Source organism: Tachyglossus aculeatus, chromosome 11, assembly GCF_015852505.1.
Source record: "Tachyglossus aculeatus isolate mTacAcu1 chromosome 11, mTacAcu1.pri, whole genome shotgun sequence".
NCBI lineage: Eukaryota > Metazoa > Chordata > Mammalia > Monotremata > Tachyglossidae > Tachyglossus > Tachyglossus aculeatus.
The window spans coordinates 58175284-58189483 of record NC_052076.1 but is presented as its reverse complement, the minus strand read 5'-3'; the positions used below and the strand labels follow the sequence as shown (position 1 = coordinate 58189483).

At 47.6% G+C, this 14200-nt stretch overlaps 1 protein-coding gene across 3 annotated transcripts in view; it reads right to left on the bottom strand.

Annotated features, from left to right (window-relative positions):
- Window positions 1–701: 701 nt before the first annotated feature.
- Window positions 702–14200, bottom strand: part of GARRE1 (granule associated Rac and RHOG effector 1) — an 85561-nt gene continuing 72062 nt past the window's right edge. For 2 of the 3 annotated variants that reach the window (XM_038753386.1, XM_038753385.1), the window contains 6 exons: window positions 12157–12282; window positions 10364–11370; window positions 7135–7300; window positions 5969–6106; window positions 3391–3469; window positions 702–1031 (listed from right to left, as the gene is read on the bottom strand). In XM_038753386.1, the coding sequence (XP_038609314.1) occupies window positions 702–1031; window positions 3391–3469; window positions 5969–6106; window positions 7135–7300; window positions 10364–11370; window positions 12157–12282 (1846 nt within the window). The remainder of the gene's footprint in view (window positions 1032–3390; window positions 3470–5968; window positions 6107–7134; window positions 7301–10363; window positions 11371–12156; window positions 12283–14200) is intronic. The other variant, XM_038753387.1, reaches the window with a different exon arrangement.

Sequence of the window (14200 nt, the reverse complement as noted above, 5' to 3'; positions counted from 1 at the left end):
TGGAGAGACCTATTTCCAGGGGCCGAAGCAGAACCATTTCAAATGCACTTGGGAGGTACCCAGCCGAGCGGTATTTACGAGGAGGCAAAAGGTTTCATCGCTTCAGTGTGGGCTGCTGGTTTGGCAACATCGCTGGACCCCGCTCATTTGTGCGGTACCTCAAAAGTGCTGCCTCTCACTCCAGTGGAAAAACAAAAAAAAACCCGGAAAAACCAAAAACAAACGGCCACAAGCTGTTTCCGTTGGAGTAGAAAGATTTTTACAGGTTGTCAGCTATAAACTGAAGAGGATCATCGTTGAGCAAACCTCAGACCACTACGTCTGTTGTTTCAAAAATAGTAAATGCATTTTAGGGAGGCGATGTTCTAACTCTAGCTCTATATGAAAAAATAGCTATAAAATACAGTGTTTCGTAGGGTAGTCCTCTTAGCAAGATTTAAAAAAAGGTTTTGAAAGGAAAGGTAATATACACATCGTAAAAGCATTTCAATGTACATCACAGTTTGGACTGCACCCGACAAACCTATTGGCCCTGTTTGCTCAACGCTCCGGAACAGAAGGAAGAAGTCTAGCATTACCAGGTGGCCGCTGACTCCCTTTTGAGATCACCAAATAATCAGGATTTGGTTTGATGAACAACTGTGACGTGGCCATCACGCCCCGCTTCTAAGACTGGTTGGCCCCGTCTCACATCGCTCCAACTAGTACTGATGCAGGTAAGATGGTCTGCGTTCGTGTTTGACCGGGAAAGATTTAAAGCCCTTGTTCATCGCTTTGTGCTGGGAGGCCGCCTGCTGTGACTGCTGCTGCTGCTGGGCATAGGCAAAAGTGGAGGAAATCCCTGTCGATGGAGTACAGTCGCTGGCCGTAGACCAAACCGGTGACTGTAAAATCTGCATCGTGTCACTCCACTGGCTGACAGGGTTGGTCATCTGATACAAACACGAACTCTGAGCGGGCAGCGTGTTGGGGAGGGGTGAAGAATGCTGCCAGGGAGCCTTCGGAGGCCAGGTTTTGGTTTTATTCTCCTGCTAAGACGAAAAGGAAAAAAAAGGAAGTTCAATCTTTGGTTTTGCACCCGCCGAACTTTGAAAAAACAGGCGGCAGACTGGGTGTTATGCCCGTCCGTGAGCTTCTGCCGTTCCTTTATTGAGATGACGCCCAGCCGCCCGGGGAACAGTATGTATTTTCCTGCCCCGAGAGGAGTACGTAACGAGAGGCCTGGACAAACGGAGGGCCTGCCACGCGTGTGGTTGGCAAAACACCCAGTTCATTTCTGGAATTCGTCTTTGTCCATTGAGGGAGTTCTCTGTGGTGCCCTTTGTTAGAAAATGCCGCGCTGCTCAAAAGCCATTAGCTATTCACAGGCTTCCTGCGGATTTTTTTTCCCCTGTCCTTTCTCCCCCTGAAGGCTCTCTGGACGGCATTTTGACATCCGCTGAAAGGCGACGCGGTCAGCGGGTAGCTAAATGTGCCAAGATTGATCTGAGAACACTGCACACTCCTACAGGTCTGCTGACCAAACTGAGCTTTGCTCAGAAACCACGAAGAAATGGACTGAAATGAACTTGTTACAGAGAAAACAACTTTATACCGGCCTATTCCTGGTTTGTGCTAAGGTCTTTAAAGACACTAGTCACCCGTTCTTTCCCCCCACCTGTTTTCGGAGCCTGGTCTTAGATTTAGGTCTCTTGACCCTCAGCCTCATTACTAAAACGGTTGGAGAGGGAAGAGACTGAGTCAGGAAACCTGGGTTCTGGTCCCAGCTCTTCCCCGGTCCGCTGTAAGACCCTGGGCAAATCACTTACCCTCCTTGTGCCTCAGTTTGCTCATTTGCAAAATGGGGGTAAGATAGGTAAAGAGCCCCATGTAAGACGGGAATTATTTTTGCTCTGGTGACATTGCATCTAATAATAATGATATTGATGGTAGTACTTGTTAAGTGCTCCGGGTGTGTCAAGCGCTGTACTTCAGCGCTGGGGCAGATGCAAGAAAATTTTAGACAAAATCCCTGTCTGACAGGAGGCTCACCGCCTAAGGGAGAACAGATTGCTGGGATTCGTAGACGGCTAGTCCCAGCAGCCCATGAGGTGCACTTCACGTCAAACGTCCAGCCATAAACAGACGCCCAGATCTAAATGGGGAATAGCGGGCCGGTTAAGTCAAATTAAGTGCTTGGAAAGTATAATACGGTTATACAAGGACTATAATAATAATAATAATGACATTTATTAAGCACTTACTATGTGCAAAGCACTGTTCTAAGCGCTAGGAAGGTTACAAGGTGATGAGGTTGTCCCACAGGGGGCTCACAGTCTTCATCCCCATTTTCCAGATGAGGGAACTGAGGCCCAGAGAAGTGAAGTGACTTGCCCGAAGTCACACAGCTGACAATTGGCGGAGCCGGGATTTGAACCCATGACCTCTGACTCCAAAGTCCGTGCTCATTCCACTGAGCCACGCTGCTTCTCTAGATCAAGAACTCTTAGAAGATCCAAGACCCTGACTTCTTTGTTTCCTTGGAATAGCAGCACCATGCCCTGCCGTTAGGCCAGGCATTAAAAGGATGTGTACGCGAATGCTGCGGGGCTGGGGTGCTCATGGCAAGGTGCTAAAGGGGTACGCAGCCATATACACGAGCAATAGAGAGGGCGGGGAAGATGGAGGAAATGAGGGCTTAGGTAGGGAAGGCCCCTCGGAGGAGATGTGATTTTTTTCGGAAGGGTCTGAAGGTGGGGAGGGTGTCGCAGGCCGCAGAAAGGATGTGGGCCAGGGGTGTGTGGTGAGATAGGTGAGATCAAGGTACAGAGAGTAGGCTGGGGTTAGAGAAGTGTGCAGATTGGATGGTGGTTGCAGATCACTGAGGTTACATAGGTTGGAGAGAACTACTCCAGTTGCTTAAAGCACCATGGCCGTGGACTAAGAGGACAGCCTCCTAAGGACTCAAACCGGGTAAGATCTGATAAAAAGCTACGTTTTCTCATGACTGCTGCAAAACCGGCTACCGCGGCCCACTGTTCAGTGTAACACGTTTTGCTCAATAGCTCACCTAATCCGAACAGAAGCCTGCTGATCAGGATTGCACAGCTGAAACAATTTAAGACTGGGATCAGGTTTTCCTGAATACATCTGGTTAAAACAAATGCATCACTCTTGGGGGGGGGGCCTAAGTGACAACCTTCTCCGATTGACGTCTTCCCCTATTAGGCACTCAAATAGCCACTTCTAGTTTATTTAAAATAAAAACAGGAAGGCAAGATTTGGACCACAGTTAAGTGAGATATGAGCTTAGCTTTGGAATCTCCCCCAAAGATATCCCTTCGTAAAACTTCCACAAGGAATTAGATGAGAGAAAAACTTTAAGACAAAAGAGAGTACTTGCAACCATACCTGACTAAGGTCATCTACCGTGGTAAGAAGCGGTGGGGAGGGTAACGTGCCAGTCTCCTGCTCGCCGCTACTGTGTTTTCTGTCGGGAGGGAAAAAACAACACTCCGTCACACTTTGCAATTACGTGTCTTCCCGGGACTTCCCTTTGGTGGGGATTAGGACAGCCCAATGCGCAAGGCTCTGCTTTTCAGTAGCAGCTGTATATGCCTATCTGTGCCAGGAAGGCAACAAAGATATACTGCCTCAATGGGACTAGAAGGGGTCACTATAAAGACGGAAGATTCCCCCTTCAACCGTGGATTCACTAGGTGACTTTAGACCATAGCCAGTGCTTTGTCATGAGGTCAGGGGGCACGGAGCCGCTAAACTGTTTCTGTATTTTCTTCCTCCACACAGACGGAAGACTAACTCGGTGTGGCCATGTCAATTTCCTAGAGACAGCGCTTCGAGAGGGCGGAGTCAGCAGCAATGCCTTGGCTGAATTTGAACTGCGACATTATAGTCTAACTCCTTGAGGAGCTCCAGGTGAGATTTTACAATGAAGAGACGGGTACCCTTCGATGACTCTGGGAGGAAATGCAGGCCGGCCGCTGTAGAAGGCCCTTGCGGAGCTGAGAGAAGCGAAGGGATAGCTACACTTCATCATCATCATCATCATCAATCGTATTTATTGAGCGCTTACTGTGTGCAGAGCACTGTACTAAGCGCTTGGGAAGTACAAATTGGCAACATAGAGACAGTCCCTACCCAACAGTGGGCTCACAGTCTAAAAGGGGGAGACAGAGAACAAAACCAAACATGCTAACAAAATAGAATAGATATGTACAAATAAATTAAATAGAGTAAATAAATAAAGGGTTTCTTTAAACAAGAGTGTACACGAGGACTTGGGTTTGTAATTCCCCTTCATTCACTCGTTCCCCGCAATTTATCTTCTCCCCTAGTGCTGTCCTTGCTCCCGGGACCCCAGGGATTGGCAAAGGACCGGCCTCCCCTTCCCATCAAGCGCCACAGGAGTCAAGCCTCACCCCCAGGGCAGGGGGAAGTCGAAAAACGGCTCTTCCAACTTTTTGGCTGTTTAAAACGGAGGTGACAGTGAACTACCCTTGCTTGCAGGTGAACTGCCCTCATTTAAACTGTAGCACTTTTGCTGGCCAAGGACCTGCTCTTAATTTGCTCTTTTATTATCTTAAGAGTCTTGCACCTAGCAAGCACTTGTGTTGTTGGGTTCTTTTCCCCCCGTTAGGCTCTTAGTATCATCATCAATCGTATTTATTGAGCGCTTACTGTGTGCAGAGCACTGTACTAAGCGCTTGGGAAGTACAAGTTGGCAACATATAGTATGTACTAAGCACTAGGGTGGATACAAGATTATCAGAGTAGACACAGTCCCTTTCCCACATGGGGCTCACAGTCTAACAGGGAGGGAATTAAATGTAATCCCCATTTCACAAATAAGGAAACAGGCACAGAGAAGTTAAGTGACTTGCCCAAGGTCACACAGCAGGCAAGTGACAGAGCTAGGATTCAAACCCAGGTTCTCAGACCACCCCCAGGAGCGTACTCTTTCCATTAGCCCACACTGCTTCTCAGAAGAGACCGGCCACAGCTCTTCTCTCAAACTTAAATGCCTCCCTCGGGGTGGCCCATCGCTTTCAGATTGCTTTCGGTAAACTTGGATTTTTCTATTTCTATTGGGTTAACTCTGATCTGAAATTATCCGCCAGTCTAGCCACAGCCTGTTACCCTCTCCACCCCGGTGATCCAAGGGGTAGAATTTGCAGAACTGAGAGAAAAAATCGTACTGAATGAGTGACTGGCAACCAACTTGTGTTCCCGACTTGTACTTCCCAAGCACTTAGTACAGTGCTCTGCACGCAGTAAGCGCTCAATGAATACGATTGAATGAATGAATGAACTAGGCCCCACAGGTTTGCATACAGACGGTCGGGGGGGACGGACTCAGCCTCTTTTCACCTCATCCACGCGGGTCCCCTTTCGACCCTGAACAAATCCCGGGAGGCAGGTCGGGTCCTCCTCCCACCCTTTCATGTTTCCATTCCCCGGACCGCCGGCTAGTTTGGGCGGGAGAGGAAGGCCCACGGGGATGTTCAATAACTGGGCACGTGCCTAGGAAGACCTGTCTCCCAAAGGGTAGCCGGCCAGGTCATCATCCATCGTATTTATTGAGTGCTTACGAAGAAGGGTGCTCTAGGGCAGGAGCCCAGAACGCCCATGCGGCCTTTGGGTTAGAAATAACGGGCTCGGTGAGCAGGACTGAGTAGCGGCAGGTTGCGTTTTAAGCAGGTCCGTCCCTCCCGTCCTCCAAGGTGCTCCCGACACCTTGCAGCCAAGGCAGATACCCTGTCAACTAACCCCAATCGTGTCACGGTGCTCCCACCTGACCTTAAAGCTTGCTGTTCTCTGGACCAAAGAAGTCTGACCACAGGGTGAAAGGGCACTTAGGGGGGAAATCAGCCCTATAAAAGTAATATTTTAGAAAATGATTTCCAAAAGGCCAGGGAGAATCATTCTGACCCCTCCGCTTCCCTTCTGGACTGAATCGGTCTTGGCTTACCTTCTCTGCTTGACAGCAGCAACGAGGTCTGGCCCTGAGAACATGGAAAACAGACTGTCTCCATTAGCGGAGGACGTCTCATCGCTTGAGCTGGCAGAGTCTCCCTGAGTACCTGACCAGCTAGTGTTCATGACATCGCTGAAATCCAAGAGATACAAATTAATCAACACGTTCGCGCGGACAACTTCACGGGCTGATGGCTATAAACCCAGGGCAAGAATCGCTTTTCCCTTCCCGATCTACTTCCATTCAACAGACTTGGGCCAGAATTTGATGTGTATTAGCTACTGATGCCTGAAAGCCATTAGTCAGTTACGTTGAAGAAAGCTGACCTGTTGCTTCCGACATTTGGAAATTCCCTGCTGGTATATACAGTATATTCAACATCTTGATGTTGCAGTGGGAACTACAAGTGCGTTTCTTAAAACTAGGATACGCAACCTGTTTGAGCGCACCACCATCTATATTTTAATAAAAACATTAGGAAGAGTTTGGTGCTCCTATTGCTTTAAGATAAAAATTAATCTGTTTTACGGGTCAGTATTTAGGGTATATGCTGAGAAAGGTGGAAGCATTCCCGTAGTCTAAAATGATGATAGAGTAACCCGTATAACTCTGTCCCATCGTTCTTGGTGACCGTGTAGTCTTCATTTCATTTTCAGCATGTCACACTTCTAATTTTTCAGGTTATATCTAATTTCTAGTGTGGTAATATGAAAAGTATAATATGGCAATCCAAAAATGAGAAAAATACAGTCCAGATGATGCTTTTTGAGCTTGTCCGGGCCGCGAACAACTACCCCTGAAGTCTTTCTGTAATATTCCCGGGGGGATGGGGCGGGGGGGGGGGGGATGTGCACAAAGCCCCTAGCACCGAACTGGACAATGTAAATATAAATCTAGGGGAGGGTCCAATTCTGAGGTCTCCAAGCGTAAGAGATCGTTTCTGAATCTTTTTCTCACTGTCGTGCCAAATCTGAGGCTGTGTCCCCCACACCCACGCTCTCCGTAATCTATGTTAACGTCTGTCTCCCCCCGTATACTCTGAGCTCCTTATGGGAAGGGATGGTATACTTTGTAGTGCGTTTCCCCAAGCGCCTGGTTCAGTGTCCCGCTCACAGTAAGCACACAATAAATCCCACTGCTTGACACCCCCCCTCACTCACCCTTCTGTGAAATAGTCGGGAAAAGGCCAGGTTCGGTGGGGATCGTCAGGGAGAGGCCAGTTGCTACGTGCGTTGCTTGGGCGACGGACCTGCTGCGCTTGCCGTTTCTGTTGCATAGCCTGGCTGACCCCAGCCACGTACCGGGCAAATTCTGGGTCCGAGCCAACTGGATGGAAAAAGAAGCTCCATCAGTCGAGTCAGAGGTTGACTTATTCAGCTATTTCCCCTGTCCCCATCCCCTCTTAAGCCTTTAAGCTTGAACGTGTCATCCCACAAAAGACAAACAATAAAAAGCAGTTAGTAGTCAGGAACCATTGTGGAAGCAACACGCAGGATTAAGGAAATGTATAACTGGAAAATAAGGATAGGCCGGTATTGAAGTCAGACAAAGTGAGCGGCTATCAATGGCTCAGAGACTGCTGGGCATGGGGGGACCCTCACACTACGGAGGTGGTCCTTATTCCTCGTTATTAACGTGTCCGTTAATGAGGAAATGGAAAGCGGGCTCGCTCAAGTTCTGGGTGACCTACTCCTTGGATCATACTGAGGAAATCCTTACTATGCAGGAAAAGCAATCTGATGCCGTTTCAAGTTCAGACGGGACCTGTGAAGGGTAGTAGTATTGGAGAGGAAAATCAAACTGCCCAGCCCAAGATAGGAAATGACTATGTGTATTGTATGGATAGGAGGAAAAAAAAATCCAAGGGTCTAACGAGACTCCAAGTCAGCCATAGTTAGAAAAAAAGAAGCATACATAAATAGAACGTAGATGCATTGTATTAAACACTCGTAAGGCCTTGAGAAGAATTTCATGTTGAGGTCTGGGTTCCACATGTCATCCTCGACTCCGCTCTCTCGTTCACCCCTCACATCCAATCTGTCACCAAAACCTGCCGGTCTCACCTCCACAACATTGCCAAGATCCGCCCTTTCCTCTCCATCCAAACCGCTACCTTGCTGGTTCAATCTCTCATCTTATCCCGACTGGACTACTGCATCAGCCTCCTCTCTGATCTCCCATCCTCCTGTCTCTCCCCACTTCAGCCTACACTTCACGCTGCTGCCCGGGTCATCTTTGTGCAGAAACGCTCTGGGCACGTCACTCCCCTCCTCAAAAATCTCCAGTGGCTGCCTGGCAACCTATTCATCAAGCAAAAACTCCTCACTTTCGGCTTCAAGGCTCTCGCCCCTCCCACCTCACCTCCCTTCTCTCCTTCTGCAGCCCAGCCCGCACCCTCCGCTCCTCTGCCTCTCACCTCCTCACTGTGCCTCGTTCTCGCCTGTCCCGCCGTCGACCCCCGGCCCACGTCCTCCCCCTGGCCTGGAATGCCCTCCCTCCGCACATCCGCCAAGCTAGCTCTCTTCCTCCCTTCAAAGCCCTACTGAGAGCTCACCTACTCCAAGAAGCCTTCCTAGACTGAGCCCCCTTTTTCCTCTCCTCCTCCTCCCCACCCCCCCCACCCTACCTCCTTCCCCTCCCCACAGCACCTGCATATATGTTTGTACAGATTTATTACTCTATTTTACTTGTACATATTTACTGTTCTATTTATTTTGTTAAAGGTGTGCATTTAGCTTTAATTCTATTTGTTCTGACGACTTGACATCTGTCCACATGTTTTGTTTCGTTGTCTGTCTCCCCCTTCTAGACTGTGAACCCGTTGTTGGTTAGGGACCATCTCTGTATGTTGCCAACTTGTATTTTCCAAGCGCTTAGTACAGTGCTCTGCACACAGTAAGCACTCAAAAAATACGATTTAATGAATGAATGAATGAATGAAAACACCGGGTATAAGGAATTTGCAGGGAGAACATTCGCAGGGGGACTCACACTGATGATGAACCAGAATAAAAATTAAGTAAAAAAGATTCTTCATCTTGGAGAAGAGTGAGCTGAGGGGCAATTTAATAATGCTCTTTTCTTAGTTCCTTAAGGAGGATTTCTACAATAGAGGTACTCCATCTCCACTAAGAGGAAAATGAGTTTCAAATGTAGCTTGAGAGAGTTGGTTAGACATAATAAAAACCCCAAAACTTCCAGACAATGAGGGTTGTTAAATGTTAGAAGAAAGGGCTGCTCAGGGAGAGTTGGTGGATGACTCCTCTGCTAGAAGGCTTTAAAATTTGGGTAAATTCTCTTTCAATGGGAATAGTGTTGTTTGGAACTCTCCCAAGCACTTAGTACAGTGCTCTGCACATAGTAAGTGCTTCAATAAACACCACTGAATGATTGTGTTCCTAATGTAAAGTCGGGTATGAGAGAAAGTTGATGACCACTTGTAATCCTACAATGCTAGGATTACCGAATTAGCCTTCCAACAAAGGGGGCCGGAATCCATTTCTAAACAATATCCCTAGGATTTCCGGTTGCTAATCCAAATAAGGATAGCTAAATGTCAATTATTGATCTAGCTTTCAAACCTGGTCTCACTAGTAAATGACAGCAAAAAGCTGCTGACGGCCACACTAACTCAAGTAGCGCATCACCACCTCAGGACAGATTGACAGGTTAATTTCCTTTCCAGCTTGCTGCCCACCAAAACTGCGGGGGTCAGGCAGTCTTTCCCCTGAGTCTTCCTGAAAACACCCTCTTGTCCATCAAAACAACAAATGTCTATCAACCGCTGAAACCCCGGAACGGCATCTTGGAAGACGAAGGAGGACAATTCATTTTACCTCCAATGGAAATGGAAATCTCCTTTTGAAAGCAGCCTACGGAAACCTTTCCCGGGAGTTAGCATTCTTTTCTTCCCCACTTCAAGACGGAGCAATTTAAAAAGTACACCGATTACACAGTTCATCTGGAAACCCCCCCAAACCAGTGAGCGGCAATACTTGGAAATCGGATGTTTCTCAAGCTGAAAGGAATTCAGAACAAGGCGTTCTGCGGGTAAAGGAGGGACGAGCGACCGACAGCCTGCCTGAGAACGGCTGCGGGGGTTGCGTCGGAAAGAGCCCAACCACCTCGGATGGCTGGAGGTGAGCAGAGGGGCAGACGGGGTTCAGTGGGCACACAGGGTTTGGGCACACTGGCCAAGGAGGGTCTGGCCCCTCTGTAGGCAGCGACAGTCGGTCCTTCGACCCCGTCTGTCCACCGCTGGGGAACGGCCAGGCCAAGCATGCCAGCGGAGGGGGTTACGCGAGGCCGGACGACTCACCGGTTCTTCACCGAAGGCCTGATTAACCGGGCGGAACACTACCGGTCCAACGACAAACACCCTCTACGTACCTGCGGGGTCGAACGGCAGGATCTCTCCCAGCATCCCGAAGACTCCCTCGCTTTGGTCCCGGTTGGGCCACGTATTATTCCTAGGCCCTTGCGGTTTCTGTCCCAACATCTCCGACATCACGTTGTCCATGTAGCTGCTCACCAGCCCCAGGCTGTACAAATCAGAACTCAGGTCCGGAAGGCCGGGGCTACTCCACTGGCTGAGAGGAGGCAATCCAGCCCCGACCGCCTGCGCTGGCTGCTGGGAGGAACTGTTCAGCCATTTTCCCGGCGCCCGGGCCTGCTGTTGCTGAGGCCCAATGGGCTGGAGGAGATGTTGGAAATACTGCATCTGTTGCTGTTGCGGTTTCTGGGGTTGCTGTTGCTGGGACAACCCTTGCTGAGAAGGATGCAAAGAGGTATGAGAAACACACTGTGGCGGCGGCGGCGGCTGGGCTGCTCCCGATTTTTGTTCGGCTGCCGAAGAAGACGCCCCAGAGTTCCGCCTGTTCACCAGCGGAGAAGCTTGCTGCGATTTGCCCATGTTAAAGCCAGACAGAAAGTCTATGACTTCCTGCATTTCTTGGTCGGTTGGCAAATTCATGCCTTTGTCGTCCTTGCTTTCCTCCCCTTTGAAGAAGTTCTCCCGCCTTTCAACGAGAAAGCCATTCACCAACTGATTGCTTGGGCTCTGGGCTGCCTGGGATGAGTCAATAGTCCGAGGGAAGTTTCCAATGTTCAGAATGCTCTGTAACCTTGTGTCCAGGTTACCGGGCATTTTAGCTCTCTCCTCTGAGCTGCTGGCTATGAAGACGTTTTTGGACGGTGTATTTGGGATAGAGTAGCTCGCAGTGTTGTTTGAACTGGTACAAGAAGTTTTCTTTGTAAAACGTGAAGTCAGTTTCGAGAAAGTCTTCTGCAGGCCGCCTGACGATTTGTTTCCATTTCCAGATGGCATGTCAACTGGATTCCCAAAATCACCAATTTCCCGTTGAAGTTGGATCTGAATACAGGGCAGAGCTTGCTCTCTGTTTTAAATGGAAATGTGTCAGAAATAGCTTCAAAAATAGAGCTGCAGGAAATAGATATAACATTTACCAATAAAGCCCAACTTTTCCTGTTTGACAGACCTCAGGAATTATTGACTCCTCTTTTTAGCTCATAGTAAAGGCCACAATTTCCTCCTAAATTTCTGTAAACAGAAAAAGTGATTTTTTTTTAAAGTGCACCCACTGCTCTCAGCCCTGTTTTATAGCCACAACAGAACTGCGGGGAATAAAATGACCTTCAAGACCACAAATCAGAAGATTAGGTTCCTGGCCCCCAGAAAGTCGATTAGAGCAGAGTACGGGTTCGGCCAGGGAAAACATTAGGACTAGAAAGCCAAACAGGAAGAGGGCATTTTAAAGGACAGAGGAAGACCGAAGATGTTGGGACACAAGGCAGAGATAATAAGGGTAAATATAAGTGGAACGTAGGCCTCGAATTATTACCTGGCCTTTTATGAAACTGACTGGACATCTGGTTGCCAAACCGAGCTTGGAATGTTATCTTTAAGTTTTCTGGACTGCGTTTCAAAAGCCCAGCAAAATCTGTTTTCACTGAGGCTTGTTTTTAAGTCTTTAAGAAATTTCAGCGTACTACAAGACAGTCTCCATTTGCTTGTCTTTAGAGATTCTGAAATATCACCACTCTCCAGTCAAAATACCAAACGCCAAGAGCAGACCGGAACGTCAATGATGCCAAACTCTAAAGCCCAAAGGTTGGTTTTTAAAGTAAAATGGGATCTTGTGTTTCGGCTTCTCAGAACGTACCTTCCTTCTTTCCACCTGTTTACATCAAAAACAGCTGTATAAAGTACATCCACCAGTCCTAAAGTTTTCTCTGGATCAAGACTTCTCTGCAGTAAAGACATGGTTGCAGGGTCTTCCTTCAGACACCTATTTAAAGGAATTGGAATTGTGGTTATTTATTGCATCACCAAGCTGGGTCCAATTCTTCCAGAACTTAAGTTTATTCCCTGGTGTTAAGTCTGATACTGTGAGAGAAGTACTGACTTGTCCGGACCAAGGGAAAATCTGAATACATTTCAGCAATGTACGCAGAAATGCGTTCACTGGTTTGCAAAAGATAATGCTTCCTCCAAAATATTCCCCTGGCTACCAGGGAGAACTGAGCTCGCAAAGACAATATTGTGTATTTTATACAACGCTTTTGGTTTTTCAAAGCACTCTCAAATTACCCGTCTCATGTTTGTCCCCACAGCATACCTGTAAAGTAGGGAAAAGTAGATACTATCTCCATTTTACAGATAAAATAAGACCCAGAGAGATTCAGTGACTTGCCCAAGATCTCCCAGCAGGCCAGTGGAAGAACTAAGGTTAGAATTTAGGTTTTAGGATTCCCACTGCCTCTTGCTCTTTCCATTAATCCTCGCTGCCTCCTAGCACGTAGAAGCAACTTTTTTTCTATTCTTTACATTTGTAATTGCCTTTGCAAAAATTTTTACAGTACTACAGTTCAAAATCTTTTCATAGTGTTTTGCCGATAATATACCTTGTACGTATTTTCATTCAATGAAGCATCTACAACAGTAGGAGTTGATGGATTAAAGTTTTGTTACTCAATCAATCAATCGTATTTATTGAGCGCTTACTGTGTGCAGAGCACTGTACTAAGCGCTTGGGAAGTACAAGTTGGTACTGACAGCAACAGACCGATACTCACTCAGAGTTTTGGTCGTCATCTCGAAAGTTTCAATGTCTAAATGGAGCTTCTACAGACGTGGTCTTCTGTCCCAATTCCAAATAGCTCCAGAATTTCTTAACCAGAATGGCGGCTACATAAAAATTCCTGACTGGAATGGGCGGACCAGAAAAGCAAACGGCAACAGGTGGCAACTTCCCGACGCCCCACCAATTTGGGATTACCAGATCTATTCAGCAAACCCGCAGAAGGAATTTAGGCGAAACGAACAACAGGAGACTACTACTAAAATTCATCCGCCGCTGTTGAGTCTTCCAACGACAATGAGACAGAAGATCCAACACTGCCATAATCTGCTAAGTGAACCAGGGTAGTGTGTCAGCCTGTGTGGGCAGTACTAAACTGGCCAACTTGGATACTGGGAAAACTACTGGAGAGTTTGAGGGGGGGGAAGGAGGAAGGGCTGATGCCCGTGGGAGTTGGGAAGGATAGCTCAGGGTCATGTCTAGCTCCAAACGGCAACTTGCTTGTTCAGGGAACAGGGCAAGGAACTGCTCAAAGCCAGGTACACTGGTGTGGCAGACAACAACTGAGGAGCTTCTGCTCCTCAAAAACTCCTTTCCCCACCATCAACTCCATGACCCCATCACTCTGCTACTGCGATTCCTGCTACGAATTTTAGAGTCAATTTGGCCCTTTCTGAGTGCTCAGTAAACGTGACGTTTGTGGATGATGGAGATCATCCATAAGTGCAACTTTACCAAGTAGACGGAACTTGAACCACAATTCTGGAACCTTCTAAACTAATTTGGGGAGCATACGCTTCTTTATTTTCAATTTGTGCTGTATCAATATCTGCCCTCTAACTCAAACTATTCATCCTTTCCCCACACGCCTTCGTATTCCGAGTTTGCTCCATCTGATTGTGACTCCATTCTCGGGACACTTTCTTTTTCCATCTTTCCACAGGCTTTTTTTGCATTTCTCTCAAAATCTAACTCTTCTGGGAAGTCCTTTGTGAGGTACCTTAGATTTACAAGTGGGTGGGATAAGTGAATCTGAGGGTAAAGAATTATGAGCGGTCGCAGCCCAAAAACTTTATATGTAAAAAAAAAATATTTTTGTTTCCTGAAAATATGAGCTCTGACAGTG